A 21,411-nucleotide genomic window follows, 5' to 3' on the forward strand; every position below is an offset into this window, starting at 1 on the left:
AGTCATAGCTAGGGTGTAGAGAAAGATCAACTTAATGCAAGGTAAGTCCATTCAAAAGCCTGTTCTTGAGTCGGTTGATACGTGACCTCAGACTTTTGTATCTTTCTCCAGAAGGAGGAAGGCGGAAGAGAGAATGTCTGGGATGGTATGGGGTCCTAAATAATGCTGGTTGCTTTGCCGAGGCAGCAGGAAGAGTAGACAGAGTCAATGGATGGGAGGCTGGTTTGCGTGATGGATTGGGCTACATATTGTAGTTCCCCGCAAGGCGGAATGGGAAACTCCGTCATCTGAAATTTCCTGGCCTAGGCGTCAGTTTTTTTGCTCAGTTTGAAACGATATATCACAGACAGAAGTAATCCCTAACCCGCCGCCATGGCATTGCGACCTAACTAAAAGGAAACCGAGCGGAGTTAAATGAAAATGTTGGGCGAGATTTTCATATAACTTTGCCCGCCACGGGAATCACAATGGGCGAGACGGAACATTCGGCGGATCATTGAAAGGTTCCGTTGACTTTGGGTGGGAAATTTGCAGCTTGCGGGGCATGTGCTCGGAAAACCCCGCCCGTTCTCTTTGGGGGCTGCGCTCCAGCCCCTGCACTGCCCAGCAGCGGTGGGAAAAGTGGTCCCTTTATACTCTCCAGAGTAACAATCAAATGAGCTAATGAACAGCTCCTTAAAGGGTCCCGGTGACAACTGTCAAAAACCCGAACAGAAATTTACCGTATTGAATTGAAATAACCTTCCTGGGATCCTGCGGCACTCCCCATCTGCGGGGCGAATGTCTTTTCACACGTGAGTGTCACTCCCGCCTGCGTACACTTCGACTTCAGCTGCTTGGTGAGCCATGTTTGTTGCTCGCTCGTCGTCACGGAGTGGGATCGTCCAGTCGTTTACCGCGTTGCGGTTTGTGGGATCTTGCTGTGCGCAGACTTGTCTGCCACATTTCCTACATGATGCCAGCGACTCCATCTCAGAAGCGCGCCACTGGCCGGTCACGGGCAGATCACCTCATCCCGCAATCGTTGCTTTTAATAATAAATATTGCCCGGGAAGGGTTTGCCCTGCTCCTCTTCGCCACGTAGTGCCCACAGGACCTGCACAAGCACCTGATGAGGGGCGCACACTGGGTCCGGTTTGACGTTTTACCCGAAAGCGGCACTCTCAACAATGCGGCTGCCTCTGGGTAGTGCCCTGGGCGCTGCCAGTCCCTGAACTCTGCCCTCTGGACCAGGAGAGGGGATTGGATCCGCAAAGGTGTGACTCAGAGATCAAGGTGCTCCGGTTGGGACTGACACCCTCCTACTGAGCGCCCTGATTGGGCCGTGAGTCACCCAGCACCTGATTGGCTCAATGTTGGCTGTGTTTGGCTTGGAGTGAAAAGTTTTATATCAATGCAAGTTGTGGCTATTATCTCTATCATGCATAGTCAGTTATGTGAGAATTTTTATTCTATAACAACGTCCAGTAAATCAATTGTCAGGTTTAATGCAATCTGGATACAGGAGCCACTCTGTCCTTTGGTTATAAATAAATAGAAAGGAGGAGTGAAGAACCACCTCCATATGCACTTACCTGGTCCCTACCTGTTTCTCTCTCCTGCAGTGATATGCTTAAACTCGGGAAGTCTCAATCCTGGACCAGAGCACTCGAGCAAGTAACCGGAGAAACTCGAATGAATGCTTCACCTCTACTGACATATTTTGAACCCTTGTACGCCTGGCTGAAGGAAGATAATGCAAAGCACGGCCGAAAGGTCGGCTGGGACACCACCTGGAGCCCGTGTAAGTAAAGGGCCCAAATAACCCTGCAATCCCTTCACATGTTTGACTGGTGATTTTAAACTCATTAAAGGTCGTGAAGAACAACATGCAACGGGGAGATGATGGGCCTCGTGGTATTATTGTTAGACTGTTAATCCAGAAACTCAGCTAATGTTCCAGGGGGGGACCTGGGTTCGAATCCCGCCACTGTCCAGGAAACTGGAATGTCACAGATGTAGGTTAGGGGAGACTCAATAGGGTTTATGACCCTGTCAGGGACCATTCACATTTACAGAGAAACCAAAATACCTTCAGAAGAACACTACGACCAGAGTTTCACAACTTTTCTCACGAAAACACAAATGTTAGTTTTTTCAAATACTTGAGTAAGATGGGAATGAGAGGATATGGATTCTGTAACTGCATATGGTTTTAATCATGATCAGCACAGGCTTAGAGGGCGGAAGGGCCTGTTACTGTGCTCTACTGTTCTTTGTTCTTCTTACTCACTATTATTTACTTCTGTAAGGCACAGCCATGGTTATACCATAATCCTCTGGAAACCATTGTTAACTCTGCTCATCTCCAGCTATTCTCAAAGGTGGAACTTTTCATTTACCCACGCCTACATATGGATGCTGCAGTTTCCTGTACAGGTTGCTCCCAAGCTGACCTTAATTGATTGATTACTTTGCACAAGACTCGATGAGCCCCACTGTACGTACTTCAATTAATGTCAAATGAGGCAACCTCCCAGCTCCCTCACAGTATTCAAACTGAGGTTAAGGCTCACCCATATTCCACGTGGTGAATAATAAAGTGAGTTTTTTTCCTCTGCTTCCAGTGCAGGTCTAGGCTAGCTATCAGTTACTTTCACTATCTTTTTTGATGAGCTGCAAACCACACCAGGTCCAAACTGAAGCGAAACAGCCCAGCAACCATCCAGATAAATTGAAACCAGAGAACCTCCGCCCATCACTGGGATGACACAGCCTGCCCTGGGATGTCCTTGAGCAGATTTTCATGTTAATTATCCCCCCATTTACAGTGTCTTCTTTAACCTGAAGTAAATGGGTTTTACAACCTTCCAGGTTTCACGAATGCTTTTAAATTAATTTAGCTTCAAATCCCCCACCCCTCCCATCTCTGAGAATGTGCTTCTTGCAAATATTGTAGATGTCATCTCCCCAGCTCCTTAGTTAAGCCCAATCTTCCATCTTTTTTATTTCTTTGAAGGAACACAAGTCACCCTTTTAGCTGCCATTTCTTGAGGTGTTCTAAAGCCCAGCATTTTAATGACCTTACTTTAATCTTCCCAGGATTAAAAACTTTCTCTAAATGTTAACATCAACTATCAACTACATATTCGCAACAAAGGGGAAAGGAAAAAACACCTAAGCTGGAGATAGGAAGAAATAAATTCCATGGAGCACGAACAGGTTAAAATAATGGGTGTATTGGGGCTAGTGCTGTTTGTGGATACTGGGAAGGAGATAGAATCAGATGATTTGGGATTGGGGGTTCTCGGCCACCGACTGTCTTAGCTTAATGTACAGTGGTGGCCATGAGCCAGTGAGGGTGGGAAGAAGAACCAGCAGGAGTTGGCATTGAGTCAGCTAGGTGGAGATTGCGTTGCCAAACAACAAGGCCCTCCACCACCCCCATCGCTCACCCTCATCCCGTCCCCATACTTTACATATAGAAACATATAGAACAGTACAGCACGGTACAGGCCCTTCGGCCCTCAATGTTGTGCCGAGCTATGTCCAAACCCAAGATCAGTCTATCCCACTCCCTATCATTCTGGTGTGCTCCATGTGCCTATCCAATAACTGCTTGAAAGTTCCTAAAGTGTCCGACTCCACTATCACAGCAGGCAGGGCATTCCACACCCCAACCACTCTCTGAGTAAAGAATCTACCTCGGACATCCCTCCTAAATCTCCCACCACGAACCCTATAGTTATGCCCCCTAGTACCAGCTACATCCACCGGAGGAAATAATCTCTGCACATCCACTCTATCCCCTTCATTGTCTTATAAATCTCTATTACATCACCTCTCATCCTCCTCCGCTCTAAAGAGAAAAGCCCCAGATCCCTCAACCTTTCCTCATAAGACCTACCCTCCAAACCAGGCAGCATCCTGGTAAATCTCCTCTGCACTCTCTCCAATGCTTCCACATCCTTCTTATAGTGAGGTGACCAGAACTGCACACAATATTCCAAATGTGGTCTCACCAAGGTCCTGTATAGTTGCAGCATAACCCCACAGCTCTTAAACTCAAACCCCCTGTTAATAAACGCACTATAAGCCTTCTTCTCGGCTCTATCCACTTGAGTGGCAACCTTCACACATCTGTGGATACGAACCCCAAGATCCCACTGTTCCTCCACATTCCTCAGAACCTTGCCGTTGACCCTGTAATCTGCATTCAAATTTGTCCTATCAAAATGAATCACCTCGCACTTAAACTACTGGCAAAGTTTAGATGAAGTTTATGGGGCATGGATTCTCTGGCCACCCTGTGGTATGTGGGAAGTGGTGTGCCATTCTCCGGCTGTGAGATGTTCTGGTCCCATTGCTGTCAATGGGGTTTCCCACTCACTGCACCCTACAAACCCCAGCTAATCCGTGGCAATGGTTGCACCATCGATGGGACCGGAAGATCCTGCTGGCGCGGACAGCCGGAAAACTCCAGCCTTAATGTGAATGTTGGTGTTGGACTTGAGAAAATAGAAAATATGTTCCGAACGAGTGAGGGTCACTGTCACAGCAGCAGCTCCCAAAGAAAAGATTTATAGGGGCTGAGAGGCCAGATGCAATGAATACTGAAGATAGGTCAAAGGTGCTGGAAGGTGATTCCTGACCTCGAAGTGGACACAGAGGCGAAGAAGAGTTTAGCGTTCTATATATTTAAATATAACCACATATAGAATCATATATTTCAGACTTTTACCATCATCGTTCATGCTCTTGTTTTAGATTTTCAGTCAAACTCATTCACATTTTCTTCCATTTTTCTACTTCCAGATATGAAAGACGCAATTAAAGTGCGGATTAGTTTGGACGCTGCCCTTGGAAAAAATGCCGTAAGATTAATTTTCTTATCAAAAGGTCATGAGAATTGGGAACAGGATTTGATTTGATTTATTATTGTCACATGTATTAGCTTACAGTATTGTTTCTTGCATGCTATACAGACGAAACATACTGTTCATAGAGAAGGAAAGGAGAGACTGTGGAATGTAATGTTACAGTTATAGCTAGGGTGTAGAGAAAGATCAACTTAGTGCAAGGTAGGTCCATTCAAAAGTATGACAGCAGCAGGGAAGAAGCTGTTCTCGAGTTGATTGATGCATGGTCTCAGACTTTTATATTTTTTTCTCAATGAGGAAAGATGGAAGAGAGTCCGGGGTGCATGGGGTTCTTTATTATGCTGGCTGTTTTGCCGAGGCAGCAGGATGTATAGATAGTGCCAATGGATGGGAGGCTGGTTTGAGTGATGGACTGGGCTTCGTTCATGACTTTTTGTAGTTTCTTGCAAGATAACGTAGTTACTTCCAAGATAATGAAGGAGCTAGATAGGGTAGAGATAGAGAGATTCTTCCCGCTTAGAAAGGATATCAGGACTAGAGGGCACAGCCTCAAAATAAGTGGGGGGGGGCAGTTTAGATCAGAGTTGAGGAGGAACTTCTTTAATCCAAGGGTGGTGAATCTCTGGAATTCTCTGCCCGTTGAAGTGGTGGAGGCTGCCTCGCTAAATATACTTAAGTCATGGGTAGATAGGTTTTTGATAGTCAGGGGAATTAAGGGTTATGGGGAGAAAGCAGGAAAGTGGAACTGATTCACTTCAGATCAGCCATGATCTTATTGAATGGCAGGGCAGGCTCGAAGGGCTAGATGGCCTACTCCTGCTCCTATTTCTTATGTTCTTGCTGTCTTGGGCAGAGCAGGCCCTATACCAAGCTGTGATGTAACCAGCAGGAATGATTTCTATGGTGCATCTGTAGATGTTGGTGGGAGTTGTAGCCAACGTGCCAAATTTCCTTAGTCTTTTGAGAAAATAGAGGCTTTCTTAACTATAACGTTGGCATGGAGGTACCAGGACAGGTTGTTGGTGATCTGGGTACCTAAAAACATGAGACTCTCAACCATTTCTACTTCATCTCCATTGATGTAGACAGAGACAGGCCCTCCACAATGCTTCCTGAAGTTGATGAATATCTCCTTTGTTTTGTTGACATTGTGGGAGAGATTATTGTTGCTGTACCAGTTCACCAGATTCTCTATCTCATTCCTGTACTCTATCTCGCCATTGTTTGAGGTCCGACCCATGGCGGTGGTGTCATCAGCAAACTTGAGGATCGAGTTAGAGGGGAATTTGGTCATACAGTCAAAGGTGTATAAGGACAATAGTCAGGGGCTGAGGACACAGCCTTGTGGAGCACTGGTGTTGAGGATGATCGTGGAGGAGGTGCTGCTGCCTATCCTTACTGACTGCGGTTAGGAAGTTTAGGATCCAGTTGCAGAGGGAGGAACCGAGCCCAGGCCACACAGTTTGGAGATAAGCCTCATTGGAATAATGGTGTTAAAGGCTGAGCTGTAGTCTATGAATAGGAGTCTGACGTAAGTGTCTCTGTTATCTATGTGTACCAGGCTGAGCGTTGGGCCAGGGAGATGGTATCTGCTGTGGATCTGTTGCAGCGATAGGCAAACTGTAGTGGATTTAGGCAGCCTGGCAGACAGGAATTGATTTGTGCTATGACTAACCTGGAGTAATGGTGTAGATCATTCAGCCCCTTCAACTTGCTCCATCTTTCTGTAAGATCGTGGCTGATCTAATTGTATCCTGTAGATCGAGATTACTCCTGGAGGGGAAACATGTTCTCAGCGTCCATCCTGTCAAGGCCCTTCAGGACATTTTATGTTTCAATGAGATCCCCTCTCATTCTTCTACCCTCCATTTAAGTATAGGCTCAACCTGCTCAACCTCTCCTCATAAGACAACTCCTTCTCCCCAGGAATCAACTTAGTGAACCCTGTCTGAGCTGCCTCCAATGCGAGAATATCCCTTCTTAAATAAGGACACCAAATTTGTACACAGTACTTTAGGTATTGTCTAACTAGTGTGCCCTGTACAAATGTAGCAAGACTTCCCTGCTTTTATATTCCATCCCCCTTGCAATAAAGGCCATCGCTCCATTTGCTTCCCTGATTACTCGTTGTGCATGCATGCTAATTTTTTGTGACTCATTTGTAAGGACACCCTCTGTACCGTGGCATTCTGCAACCTCTCCCCATTTTAATAATATTCTGATGTTCTATTCTTCCATCCAGACTGGACAATCTCACATTTTCCCAAGTTGTACTCCGTCAGTCAAGTTTTTGCTTGTTCACTTGACCTGTCCAAATCCAATTGCAGACTCCTCTTCACAACTAGCTTTCCTGGGTATCTTTGTGAGTTGGCTAAATAACAGGAAATAGAGAGTTGGAATAAATGAGTAATTTACAGGCTTGCAAACTATAATTAGTGGTGTGTCACAGGGATCAGTACTGGGGCCTCAACTATATTGCAGACATATTTACCATCAGCAAATATGGCTGTAATATAATTGGTCCTTTCATCTAAATCATTAATATAGATTGTAAGGCCCCAGTACTGATCCCTGTGATACACCACTAATTACAGTTTGTAAACCTGTAAATGACTCATTTATTCTGACCCTCTATTCCCTTTTATTCAGCAAATTCACTACATGTTAATGTATTACCCCTAACATCACGAGCTCTTACCTTGTGCCATAACCTTTTTATGTGGTGCCTGAATAAACGCTTTTTGGAAATCCATGTAGTCTACACCTACTGAGTCCCCTTTATCCAACCTTCCTCAATGAACTCTAATAAATTTGTCAAACACAATCTCCCTTTCACAAAACCATGTTGACTCTACCTGGTTGTGTTATGATTTTCTAAACGTGCTGATACCACTTCCTCAATGAGATTCTAGCATTTTCCCAATGACAAATGTTAGGCTAACAGCTTTGAGGGTGTCTGCATTATCTAGGGAATTTTGGAAAATTGCAACCAATACATTCACTATTTTTGCAGTCACCTCTTTAAGCACCCTGGGATTCAGGCCATCGGCCCAAGGGACTCATCAGCCTTTAATCCCATTATTTTTTCTATTACCTGTCCTCCAGTGATTGTGATTATTTAACATTCCTTCCCAAATTTTACTCATTAGTTTTATATTTTTCTTGAGATTCTTTCTGTCTGTTCTACTGTGAAGACAAGATACAAACTACTTGTTCAAAGTCTCTACACGCAATTATTTCCCACTATTATTTCCCCAATCTCATCCCATGTTAAACAACAACTCACTTAAGCTATTCCTTTCCTTTCTGTGAGATTGTAGATTTTTTCTGCCTGGTTTTATGTTTCTTGCTAATTTTCTCTCCATCACTAATTTTTCCCTCTATTCTATTTTGGTCCAGAAGATGATGGAGCAGAGGTTGGCCATTTGCATCTGCTACATCATTCAACAAGATCATGGCTAATCGGATCTTAGTTCCACTTTCCTGCCTCATCCCCATAACCCTTGATTCCCTTACTGCTTAAATATCTGTCTATCTCAGCCTTGAACATAACTGAATGACCCAGTCTCCACAGCTCTCTGCAAGAATTTCATAGATTCACTGCGCTCTGAGAGAAGAAATTCCTCCTCAGCTCTGTCTTAAATGGGTTCTCCTCACTCTGAGATTATGCCCTCTGGATCTAGACTTTCCCATAAGGAGAAACAACTTTTCAGCATCTACTCTGTTAAACCCCCTGAGAATCCTATTTGTCTCAATCAGGTCGCTTATCATTCTTCTAAACTCAGTAAGTAGACGCCCAACTTCCTTAACCTGTCCTCATAAAAAAATCTTCCCCACCCAGGATCAACCTTGTGAACCTTCTCTGGACTGCCTCCAATGCCAGTATATCTTTCCACAGATAAGGGGATTAAAACTGTTCACGATATTCCAGGTGTGGTCTAATTAGTGCCTCGTATAGTTTTAGCAAGATTTCCCTTTTGTTTATGATCTGTTCCCTTTGAAATAAAGGTCAGCATTCTATTTGCCTTCCTGATTACCTGCTGAACTTGCAAATCCTCTAAGCTGCGGCTTTCTGCAGTCTTTCTTCATTTGGATAATATTCAGCTCCATTATTCTTCCTACCAAAATGCATAACTTCACATCTTCCTACATCTGCCAAGATGTTGCCCATTCACCTAATCTGTCTAAATCCATCTGTAGTCTCTTTGTGTCATCCTCATCACTAGCATTCCCATCTATTTTTCTGTCATCTACAAGCTTGGCAACAGCATATTTGCTTCCTTCATCCAAGTCATTAATATATATTGTAAATAACTGTGGCACCAGAACTGATTCCTGTGGCACTTCACTTGATGCAGGTTGCCATTCTGAAAATGTCCCTCTTATCCCAGCTCTCTGTCTTCCATCAGCTAGCCAATCCTCTATCCATGCTAATGCAATACTTCCAACACCTTAAGCTTTTACCTTATTAAGTAGCCTTTTGTGCAGTACCTTATCAAACTCTTTTTGGATATCCAAGTATATTACCACTGGTTCCCCTTTACCTATTCTGCTCATTAACACCTTAAAAAAATTCTAATAAATTTATCGGGCATGATTCCCCTTCATGAAGCCATGCTGACTCTGATTACATTATGCATTTATAAATGCCCTGCTATTATATCTGTTATAACGGACTCTTAACATGACAGAAGTTAAGCTAACTGGCCTTTTGTTTGCTTCTAAAACATTCCTCATCTCCTGGCCTACCATTTTGCAAAGTTATACATTTCTCTCAATTTGATACCATATAGGCAGCACGTTGGTGCAGTGGTTAGCACTGCTGTCTCACAGCACCAGGGACCCGGGTTCGATTCCTGGCTTGGGTCACTATCTATGTGGAATTTGCACATTCTCCCCGTGTCTGCGTGAGTTTCCTCCAGTTTCCCCCCACAGTCAGAAAGACATGTTAGTTAGCTGCATTGGCCATGCTAAATTCTCCCTCAATGTACTTGAATAAGCGGCGGAGTGTGGCAACTCGGGGATTTTCACAGTAACTTCATTGCAGTGTTAATGTGAGGCTACTTGTGACGCAAACAAATAAACTTAAAAAGAACATGCTTCACTTCCTTAGTTAGTCAAGGACAGTGAATCCTTCTCATTAATTCCTGCTTTTCTCAATGGAAAATATCTTTGAGAGTTCTGAAGTGTCTCCTTAAATGTCTACCATTGAATTTCTACAGGTTTACCTATCTATTGTCTCAGTCCACTTCAGCTAAGTTTGTCTGATACCTTTGAATTGCCTTTATTTAAGTTTAGGACACTAGATTTCATGGATATCATAGAATCCCCGCAGTGCAGATGGAGGCCATTCAGCCCTTCGAGTCTGCACCAACAACAGTCCCACCCAGGCCCTATCCCCATAACCCCAACTATTTACCCTGCTAATCCCCCTGACACTAAGGGGCAATTTAGCATGGCCAATCCATCTAACCCGCACATCTTTGGACTGCGGAGGGAAACCTATGCAGACCATTAAGACCTTGATTTCTCACCCTCAAACTGATGATGAAATTTTATCATGTTATAGTCATTATATATATAGGGTGAATTTGCCCATTCCACCCACCACAGAAATCGTAGCGGGCAAGGTGTGGACCAGGAAAGTTCCGTTGACCGAGATTTTCCAGTTTTAGGGTGATCTTGGCTGGAAAATCCCACCCGTTGTAACTATACAGGGCCCTATCATTTTTATATTTATATTCTAAACATTCAGTGACACTCTATGAACTTCAGTGTTTAGTTACATTCCTGTGCAGTACAGTACCTGGCCCTGCTGAATGGTTAGTTAAACTGACTAGTCAATAATGATCAGTGAATTCAGACGTCCTCCTGCCATTCTCATCTCACAAAAGTAACGAAATTACGTTTGTAGACTCAAATGTGAAAATTTTGGTAAACTACAGAGTGCAGTGGGTGAACCAGCATGGTAAACAGTGGGTATAACAATGGGTGAATGAACAGGGTAAACAGTGGGTATAACAATGGGTGAATGAACAGGGTAAACAGTGGGTATGACAGTGGGTGAATGAACAGGGTAAACAGTGGGTATGACAGTGGGTGAATGAACAGGGTAAACAGTGGGTATAACAGTGGGTGAATGAACAGGGTAAACCGTGGGTATAGCAGTGGGTGAGTGAACAGGGTAAACCGTGGGTATAACAGTGGGTGAATGAACAGGGTAAACAGTGGGTATAACAGTGCGTAAATGAACAGGGTAAACAGTGGGTATAACAGTGGGTGAATGAACAGGGTAAACAGTGGGTATAGCAGTGGGTGAATGAACAGGGTAAGCAGTGGGTATAACAGTGGGTGAATGAACAGGGTAAACAGTGGGTATAACAGTGCGTAAATGAACAGGGTAAACAGTGGGTATAACAGTGGGTGAATGAACAGGGTAAACAGTGGGTATAACAGTGGGTGAATGAACAGGGTAAACAGTGGGTAAATGAGCAGGGTAAACAGTGGGTATAACAGTGGGTAAATGAACAGGGTAAACAGTGGGTGTAACAGTGGGTGAATGAACAGGGTAAACAGTGGGTGAATGAACAGGGTAAACAGTGGGTAAATGAACAGGGTAAACAGTGGGTATATAAGTGGGTAAATGAACAGGGTAAACAGTGGGTATAACAGTGGGGAAGACTGGTGGTGAACTGTGATTTTAAAATTCATTGAATGCTCCTTGTATGCAGTTTTGTTTTTAAGAGTTTCTTTGTTAAAAAGCACTTACTAAGAAGCAGCGTGTGAAAGAATAATCCAATTCACTAATCCTGAACTCTAAGCAATAAGGAGAAGCTGAAAATGCTGCCCACTGCCTGATCCCACTCTCTCTCTCGGGAGAAACATCTCTCTTCTTTTTGACACCACCCCAGACATTCGTACCTTGTTCCATAACTCTGTCGTACGGTGACTCAGTGCGATTACAAGACTGAATCACTGCTTGATAAACACCATGTCATGTGAAAGCAGTATTGCTTTACCTCTTTCGATAATGGGCCAGAGATAATTATAGCTAAAGGAATATTGCTGTTAATTACTGGATGCTGTTGACTCGGTCTTATCTGCTGGGAGCTTTGCTGACAAGTTTTATTGCTTTGTGAGCCTCTATAACAGTGTAGTAGCAGATGCAGGTTTATTTTGTCGCTGCTCATTAAAATCTTAGTTTTAGTCAGCACAAAATCATATCGCAATTAACTCTTCCAGCATTCTGGCTGAGTTTGCTCATTTAGGAGTCAAGCTATGTGTTAAATGCCACATAGAAACAACATCTTTCATATCATGCTGCATAACTTGGATCACATGTTGCTGCAGTGATATCATGGGATGGCACGGTAGCACAGTGGTTAACACTGCTGCCTCACAGTGCCAGGGACCTGGTTTCAATTCCCGGCTGGAGTCATTGTCTGTGTGGAGTTTGCATGTTCTCCCCGTGTCTATGTGGGTTTCCTCTGTGTTCTCTGGTTTCCTCCTACAGTCTGAAAGACGTGCTGGTTAGGTGCATTGACCCGAACAGGCACCAGAGTGTGGTAGCTAGGGGAATTTCACAGTAACTTCATTGCAGTGTTAACATAAGCTTACTTATGACCAATAAATAAACTTAAACTTTCTTCTGATTCCCTGAAAAAAAAACTACCTATCATTAGGGTTTTAAGCCAAAATTAAAACTTGCTTCCACTTTCAAAATGGTTGGTGGTAATTCAGAGGGGCAAGAGAAAAGGAAAGAATAATCTTATTTATTAATTTATTTCCCTCAGAAGGAAAAGATTAGAATTTGTTTGGTCTGAGAGAAAATCTAGGCCTCACTACTGTTGTGAAGTTGAGTAGAATATTAGAATTTGGTGATTGTAAAATTATGAAACAATTATAAAATGCTAAGAGGTGAAAGTATTGCATGGTCCTTTTTAAAAATGATGGGGTTTTTTTGCTTAGAAAATTTTTACAAATGCAGTACACAGACTGAAACATCACATCAAAGGCCAAACAGCAGGGTTGCCTTGGTAACAGACTTCAGCCATTTGGATATTTTGAATTTAGCCAATCAAATTTGAATCACTTAGCTACCAGTAGCCTATTGATGTTTTGGTAACCTGAGAACCAATCATATTGTAGGGGATGTGGATATGTCATCACAGGTATAAAAGAACAGGCAGTGGGACAAAAAGCAGAGATAGCAACTACCCTCTGTCACAGGTCATAGCTTTTAGCTCAAAGCCTCATCTAAATAGCAAAGAAGAAACAAGACAGAATACTCAGGAAGGCACCAAACCTGGTTGTAATTTAGAGAATGACTAAAATTGTACTTTTCTGTTAATAAGTGGGGATTGTATTTATCTGAACATCCATTAGAGTCATGTTTTATTCGCTTTGTTAATAGTTTAGTTAACCTGTTCACTGTTAGTTAGATAAATAAATTGTTACTTGTTGACTTGAGAGAGAATGTCAGAGAGTTATTTTGATTTAACCACTAAAAGTTGCTGAAACACAGATATTACCACTCCTCACACACACGTTTTAACAGATTGTGAGGCAAGGTACTTCTCTTTGAGTGGTTAAGTGTTAGTTCGCAGAGCGGGGATCAACCTCCACTTCATAACACTACCGTAGATGGTAAAATAAAGACTAGAAAACTGTGGTTCTTCAGCATGTAAAAGGCATTTTAGAATGGGGTAAAGGTGGAGCATAACCCCAAGGCACGTCAAGATATTAAAAACAAGTGAATACAGGTTGAAATTCGGCGAAAACTCATTTTAGGTATGAGGCGAGGAATAAATTCCTCACATGTGAAGCTGGGATGATCTTCTGAGTATCGTAGATCTTTCATCTATCTTCATTCCATGGGTTATCCGCACTGTGAACAATCTTTCTCCACTGATATCTATCCTGGACATTCTTTCTTCCACCTCCTTCTGTTGGGAAAAAGATACCAAAGTCTGAGGTCATGTACCAACCACTTCTTCCCTGCTGCCGTCAAAACTTCCTGTCTTACATTGAACTGATCTTTTTCTACATCCTAACTATGACTGTAACACTACTTGCTGCACTTTCTTCTTTCCTTCTCCCCGATATACTGTATGGACGGAATGCATTGGCACACAAGAAACAATATTTTTCATTGCATACTAATACATGTGACAATAATAAATCAAATCAAATCATTGTCCTCACTGCCTGTTGCTAAGAGAGGCCAGCCCATGTTCTGATATTAACTTGGGTCTTCCTTCTATATATGTTTTTCCTTGCATTCCTTCTTTTCCAAAACACTTCCCTTCTGTTCTCTTCACTTGTCCAAAATGTGTGAGCTTTCTTGATACCTTTGCCTCAAGCAAGTTCCTCTTCACACCATGATAAACCTGCCATCATGATATTCAGCTGCCTCCGACTGCCTTCCCCAGGGCAAGTGCTACTCACCTGCCATTCTGATGGGAAATCAGGCCTGATATTTTCTGGCCACTCCTGCTGGTTGATTGGCCATGATAAATTGCCCCTCAGTGTCAGGAGTTACGGGGATAGGGCCTGGGTGGGATTGTGGTCAGTGCAAACTCGATGGGCCAAATGGCCTTCTTCTGCACAGTAGGGATTCTGTAGCGGGACTAGAACATCCCAATGGTGGGCCATCCCCACCACCCAAAATCTGGATGGCATGGAAAATCTCACCCAGGATGTTTTCCTCCCTTTTTAGTTCCTTTGTTAAAGCTCTGCAGTATTATCAGAGAACCTTGCTACTCCTTCCCTTTCACTGCAATCTTTAGTTATGCTCCACAATAGTCGCACCCCTTCCTTTCTCAGAGCCACGGTCACCAGAAGTGACCCCACCCCCGACCCCCCCCTCCCGAACTTCTCCACACACACAGAGGGCAGCCTGTCCAATTTCCAGCCCAATTCATCAGGTAAAAGCCATTTGCGTTCGGCCTTTTTGATTACAAGTTAAAACCATCTCCTGTTGAGGCTCCGGATGGTGTTCAGTCTTATCTTGAACTAATTTTGTCCTGAGCATCTTCCCTCTAACATTGTGTATTTATTACCCATCTTCAATTGCCCCTTGGTGTTTTAGAGTCATCCATATGTAGGTAAGGATGGCAGATTTCCTTCCAGATGGATTTTTACAAAAATGATTTCATGCTCATCGTTAGAATTTTAATTCCAGATTTAAAAAAAAATTGAATTCAAAGCACGCCATCTGCTGTGGTGAGATTTGAACCAAGGTCCTGAGAGCACTTCCCTGGCTCTCTGGATTACTCATCCAGTGACAATACCACAACACCACCACCTTGCTATGTCTTATACCAGTCTGTACCAATCTTCACCTGATACTGCTTCACCTGGTTGGAGATTTCTTCGTAGACCATGGGCTAGTTTCTTCACTATAGTAGCCAACCTTCCAGTTTCCTTAAAATCTCCTGAATTTGCCAGTTGACAATGGGTGTTTATATCATTAATACTGATTAGGAACAATGGAATAATGCACAAGAAGTGTGTTTGTGTCGTGTCTTTCTTGACCACGAGGAATCCCAAACAGCAAAATCATCCAGCTCTTCACGCCAGTGAGATCTTCTGGCCCTGTCGACAGTTCACCCCCACTGCGTGTTTCTCAGCGGCATGGCGCTGAATGAATGGGAAATCCCTTTGTTAGCGGCGGGACTGGAAGATCCCGTCGCCGGCCAACGGCATGCCACCTCCCGCTGAGAAACAAGCCGCAGGGAGGCCAGGGAATCCCGGCCACAATGTTTCACAGCGTATGTACTTTCACAGGATGGTCAGCTTTTGTCACCTAGGGAAGGTGACAATCAACGTGGACGTAGTGAACTCCCACAAACAGCAGTGTGACAATACTAGATAATCTGTCTTCTTCGTGACTGAGGCTGAGAGGTAAATATTAGGCTGGCTGCCAGAAAGAATTCAGCTGCTGTTTTCCAAATCGAGCCACCTCCCAGGGCAGCACCTCTGACAGTGTAGCTCTCCCTCAGTACTGCACCGGCTGTATCAAGCTGGACCATTCGCTTGAATATTTGAAATGGGGCTTCAGCCTATGGCTGTGACACGGATGTGCTTTGCATTTGAGCCACAGCTGTCACCCAAGGGTACATGTGATAGTCTTATCTCTTATCTGAAGACTAAAACCAGCACTACTGATGTGTGAATGTGTGTGAATAGAAATAATTCTGGTCACAAACTCTGGGTAGTATTTTCCAGTTTTCCTGCCAGTGGGAATGTCTGCTCCCACCGACAATGGCGAGAGAATCCCACCACCGGGCTGCCTCCACTGTTGAGAAACATATCACCAGGTTAAAATCCAACGGGTTTATTTGGTATCACGAGCTTTCGGAGTGTTTCTCTCACCTGATGAAGGAGCAGTGCTCTGAAAGCTCGTGATTCCACATAAGCCTGTTGGACTTTAACCTGGTGTTGTGAGGCTTCTTACTCACACTCCAATCCAACACCGGCAACTCCGCATCATGGCAAAACATGTCAGGGGCGGGGAGGGGCGTGCGCACAAATCCTGTTGCTGAACACAGGGGCTGGGATTTCCCAGCCTTTCATACCCTGCTGGCACTGCAGAGTGGGGATGGGGAATCAGCCAAATCTCTGATCACTGCAGTGGGTCTGGAAAACCCCACTAGGGTGAATGGCTGGAGATTCCCCTGCCCTCCCCATATGATGCTGCATTGCACTGGTTCAGTTTATGATTTTATGGCAGCATTATTGCGCTAGCACGGATGTCAGTTCGGGCACCAAGGTGTGAATAGTAATAAAATTGGTGATCAGCAACTCTGTTGTGTAAAACAAAGCTGTATATTTGATTGGGCTGTGCGTGAAAAATCAGTGTTCAAGAAGGATTCGCTGCATCCTCTGTCAGCGCTTTGCAAAGATCTCCTGTGAGTATGCATACTAACTCGTGGATACTTTGTTTGACTTCAGTACACGTGGGATGAAAGTGAGAAATATTATTTCCAATCAACAGTTGCTTTCTCCATGAGAAAATACTGGGAGGAGTCGAAAAATCAGCTCATCAACTTTGTGTGAGTTATTCTGTTTCTTTACCCTTCGATGCACTGTAGACTTTGGCACGATGTACATAGAATGGAGCAAAGAATAGTACAGCACAGGAACAGGCCCTTCGGCCCACCAAGCCTGTACCGACACACAACGCCTTTCTCATCTAAAGACCTTTTTCTTCTATGCGGTCTGTATCCCTCTATTCCCTGCCTTAATCTGTTTCTACCATCCCCTCTAACAGCGCGTTCCAGGCACTTACCACCCTCTGTGTAAAAAAAACTTGCCTCTCACATCTCCTTTCAATTTTCCTCCTGTTACCTTAAACCTATGTCCCCCAGTAATTGGCATTTCTACCCTGGGAAAAAGACTGACTACCTACTCAATCCATGCCTCTCAAAGTCTTGTAAACTTCTATTAGGCCGGGCCCTCAGCCTTCAAGTGAAATATAAGCTCTTCTGTGTGATGGTTGCCGTGGTAAATGTGGGTCTTAACAACAGGTTAAAATAGGTTTAAATTTGAATAAACCTGACAATAGAACGAGCTGACAATCCATTCAACTGCCAAAGGGAGATACATCTAAAAGGACTATCATCTTTCCCAACTGCAAATGGTATGTGACTGGTGTATTGCACCCACCTATAAAAGGATTACATTTCTCTCTATTCTTTGTTTCAATAATTTTACTTCCTGTTGTTACGTTTTGCACTTTGGTGTCAAGGGCCTAGGTCTTCTGGTCTCTGGATTATCAGTGACTGGACATATGGCCCAAGATGCATTTCGGGACCCCATGTAAGATCCGCACGCTGACTATGTGGGAGGTGAGCAGGAAGTTTCCGACTCCCTGCTCCCCAGAACCCCGGGAAACGCGGGCATTTTGAGAGGTGACGGTGTAGGGTTGGCTGAAGCATTGCCAGCCGAGGGGTTCAATGGTGCACAACTGGGACGCTGCAGCACCACCACTGGCAGGAGAGTGGAATTACAGCAGGACATGACTTGAGCTTTGACAAAGAGTCATCTGAACTCGAAACTTCAGCTCTTTCCTCTCCTCACAGATGCTGCCCGACCTGCTGAGATTCTCCAGCATTTTGGTTTCAGATTCCAGCATCCACAGTAATTTGCTTTTATCCAGATTTTTTTGCACAGCTTGTTATGTTTACCTGGGAAATTCCCAAGCCGCCTCCTTTAGTCTGCACTTGAAAGCCAACCTCTAACTCCTCTGCAGCAGTGCGAGTATGTGACCCCATCCTCGAATGAGTGTGCAATCTGGTTCCCCTGTCCTAGCTCCTGTACACCTTCCCCCAGAGATTCACCATGAGAGGATCTCTCCTGTTGTCTATAACCTGGACATATCTTGGTGTTCTAGCTTCGAGAAGAATAGTCTCCTCTTCCTGAAGGGACACAGAGACTTTTACATCGTCAGGAATGAGATCCCAGATCACTGTCTCACTGTGACAGTGCAGACGGAACGGCCATGCTCATTTTGGACACATTTTGGCTTGACCCCATGACCTCCTTCCACTGGGACAGACGTGGAACTGATGGAGCGCAGCTAACCCTGCGTGATGGCTTTGGGAGTTTGAATCCAGAAGTGTTCCCTGTTGCAGGGTACAGAATGTTCCACCCAGTACAGTGGCACAGTGGTCAGCACTGCTGCCTAGCAGCAAGTGGGACCCGGGTTCAATTCTGGCCTGGGGTCATTGTCTGTGTGAAGTCTGCACGTTCTCCCTCTGTCTGTGCGGGTTTCCTCCCACAGTCCAAAGATGCGCAGGTTATGTGGATTGGCCAAGGTAAATTGCCCCTTAGTGCCCAAAGATATGAAGGCTAGGGAGATTGGTGGGTAAATAGAGGGGGTTACAGGGATAAGCCCTGGGTGGAATTATTGTTGGAGAGTGGGTGCAGGCTCGATAGGCCAAATGGCCTCCTTCTGCACTGTAGGAATTGTATGAAATTGCTTCTTACTCCTAACAATGTGTACCTCTGGCTGTGTAAACACATGGCAGTGTTTGAGTGGTGGTGAGGGACTGGAATGCCCTGCCTGCTGCAGTTGTAAATGCGCCTAGTTTGGGGGCGTTTAAGAGATTGGTGGATAGGTTTATGGACGAAAAGGGATTGGTTTAGATTAGTGGGTCAATGTTTTTTTTCAAAAAAATAAGACTGGTCGGCGCAACATTGTGGGCCGAAGGGCCTGTTCCGCGCTGTAATGTTCTATGTTCTATGTTCTATGTTTGAGATTGATGACACTGAATCTTTCAGGTAAAATTGTTAACAGAAATCTACCTGGGCTGGAGTGCCTTAATATTAATCAGCTGCATTATTGCCTTCCACACAGAGCGAAAAATGTTCACATATTCAAGGAAACGGAAAGGATCTCTTTTCACTTCTTTGTGATGCACCCAGTGAACACCTCCGATATTATTCCAAAGGCAGAAGTGGAACAAGCCATCAGGTAACATCTGGAAACTCACTGGAATTAAAGGGTTGCTCAGAACTAACAACTGCACATCTGGATTGTGGTTGGCCATGTCGCTGCATGCGAATGTGAATTGGTGATGGAAATAGATTGCTGGGTTGCGTTTGCCACAATGGTATACAAGTTGTGCATTATTGGACCACCGCGTATACAAGGAAAAGTGGAGTCCATGTATAAGCTACAACTTTCTGTCACTATTCCCATGGGGGTGCAATGGTGTGGTGGACCCGATTGCCTGATTGGTAGATGCCAGTCTCATAGCTCTCTGGTAGAAGTATCCCTCTGGAACTGAGCCTACCATGTTCTTAGATGGCAGTTTAGAATCATGGGCGGGATTTTCCGCCTGATCACTGATGGGAATCATCACTTGGGGGACATCGTCGCTGGGGGGGGGGGGGGCATCGCCACTAGGGGGCATTGTCACTGGGAGCATTGTCGCTGGTGGGCATCGCCGTGGGGGAGCATCGTTGCTGGGTGGTGGCATTGTCACTGGGGGCATCGTCGCTGGGAGGGCATCGTCAATGGGGGGCACTGTAGACTCTATGATTCTATGATCTATGATTTGAAGAAAATGGGAAAAGTGTAAAAGTTATTTCTGTGTCGGGTTTAACGATCGAGTTGGAAATTGGCGATATTTTCAGACAATGCTCAACATGTCCACATCGTATCTCACCTGCCCCATTTCAAGTTAAGAAGGATAATGCCTCTTTTAAACTAGCAGCAAGACCAACTGATTCCACAGCCTTTAGAATTTGATCATATTGAATTATTTCTATCACGTCTGATAGCCATGACAATGAGAAATTTCTGTACGCCTTGTCTGAGATTCTCAGGCACCAACCTAATGCCATGTTATTTCCTGACGCAGGAAGAACAGACACCGTTTCAACAAAGCATTCCTGTTGACCGATGAGACACTGGATTTTGTTGGTATCGAACCCACCCTGGCACCGATAAGTGAACCCCCAGTGACCGTCTGGCTGGTTGTGTTTGGAGTTATCATGGGTCTGGTTTGCGTCGGATTAATCGTCCTGATTATTGGTGGAATGAGAGCTCGAAGGCAGTAAGTGGATGAAATCCAGTGTTAGTAAAAATAACTGTGGGCATCGGTAAAGAATCTGAGGGTCAGGAACCTGGGCAGCAGGCTGCAGCGCCAAGGACCCAGGTTCGATCCTGACGTTGGGTCACTGTCTGTGTAGAGTTTGCACATTCTCCTCGTGTCTGCGTGGGTTTCCTCCAGTACTCCGGTTTCCTCCCACAGTCCAAAGATGTGCAGGTTCGGGGGATTGGTCATGCTAAGTTGCCCCTTAGTGTCCAAACATGTGTAGGTTAGGGCTATTGGCTGTGCTAAATTATCCCTTAATGTCCAAAGATGTGTATATTAAGAGGATTGGCCATGCTAAATTGTTCTGTAGTGGGTAGGTTAGGGGGATTAATGGGGTAAATGTATGCGGTTACAGGGCTGGAAGGGTGGGCCTGGAAAAGATGCTCTGTCAGAGCATTAGTGTTGATTCAATAGGGTGAATAGCTTCCTTCTACACTGTAGGGATTCTATTCTTTTATGATTCGGTAAAGACTGTAGCGACCAGTAAACAATCTGGGCATCAGTAAGGATGCCTGGAATTAGTAAAACTGTGGAGAACGTTAATCACATAAAACTCTTTGAAGCAATGCAGAGGAAAGAACTAGCCAACGCTGATGGCTAGTTCTGAAGGGAAGAATGATGAGGGACGTAAATGGTTCTAAATGGTTTCAATATTGAAAAGAGACTTTGCAGAGGGAAACTCATTGAGTCAAATAAAGGAACTGGGAAATTAAACAAGAAATATTTTTGATATATTCTGCCGTGAGCAAAACATATTTACTTGCACATATGATGTGCAAAAGCTGTGTGGGTTTCCCTACAGTTTGTTTGAAACTGGCCGATTTACAGAAGAGATGGATGCTGTACGGGGAAGTTGATTAATTTAGTCGTCCAGCAGATGATGTGGAACGGGTTGCAGACTCTTTCAGAACCTATTTAGCGCATTCCCAGTGAAATAGAAGCAA

General features: G+C 44.4%; 1 protein-coding gene across 1 annotated transcript in view; it reads left to right on the forward strand.

Moving 5' to 3' along the window:
• Positions 1-20,429, forward strand: part of ace2 (angiotensin I converting enzyme 2) — a 55,841-nt gene extending 35,412 nt beyond the window's left edge. The window contains exons 13-17 of the mRNA XM_080204163.1: positions 1,605-1,783; positions 4,795-4,853; positions 16,815-16,915; positions 19,222-19,338; positions 20,231-20,429. Of these exons, the coding sequence (XP_080060289.1) occupies positions 1,605-1,783; positions 4,795-4,853; positions 16,815-16,915; positions 19,222-19,338; positions 20,231-20,429 (655 nt within the window). The remainder of the gene's footprint in view (positions 1-1,604; positions 1,784-4,794; positions 4,854-16,814; positions 16,916-19,221; positions 19,339-20,230) is intronic.
• The last annotated feature ends 982 nt before the right edge of the window (positions 20,430-21,411 follow it).

Source organism: Carcharhinus amblyrhynchos, chromosome 15 (assembly GCF_965287045.1).
Source record: "Carcharhinus amblyrhynchos chromosome 15, sCarAmb.v2.hapA, whole genome shotgun sequence".
Lineage (NCBI taxonomy): Eukaryota > Metazoa > Chordata > Chondrichthyes > Carcharhiniformes > Carcharhinidae > Carcharhinus > Carcharhinus amblyrhynchos.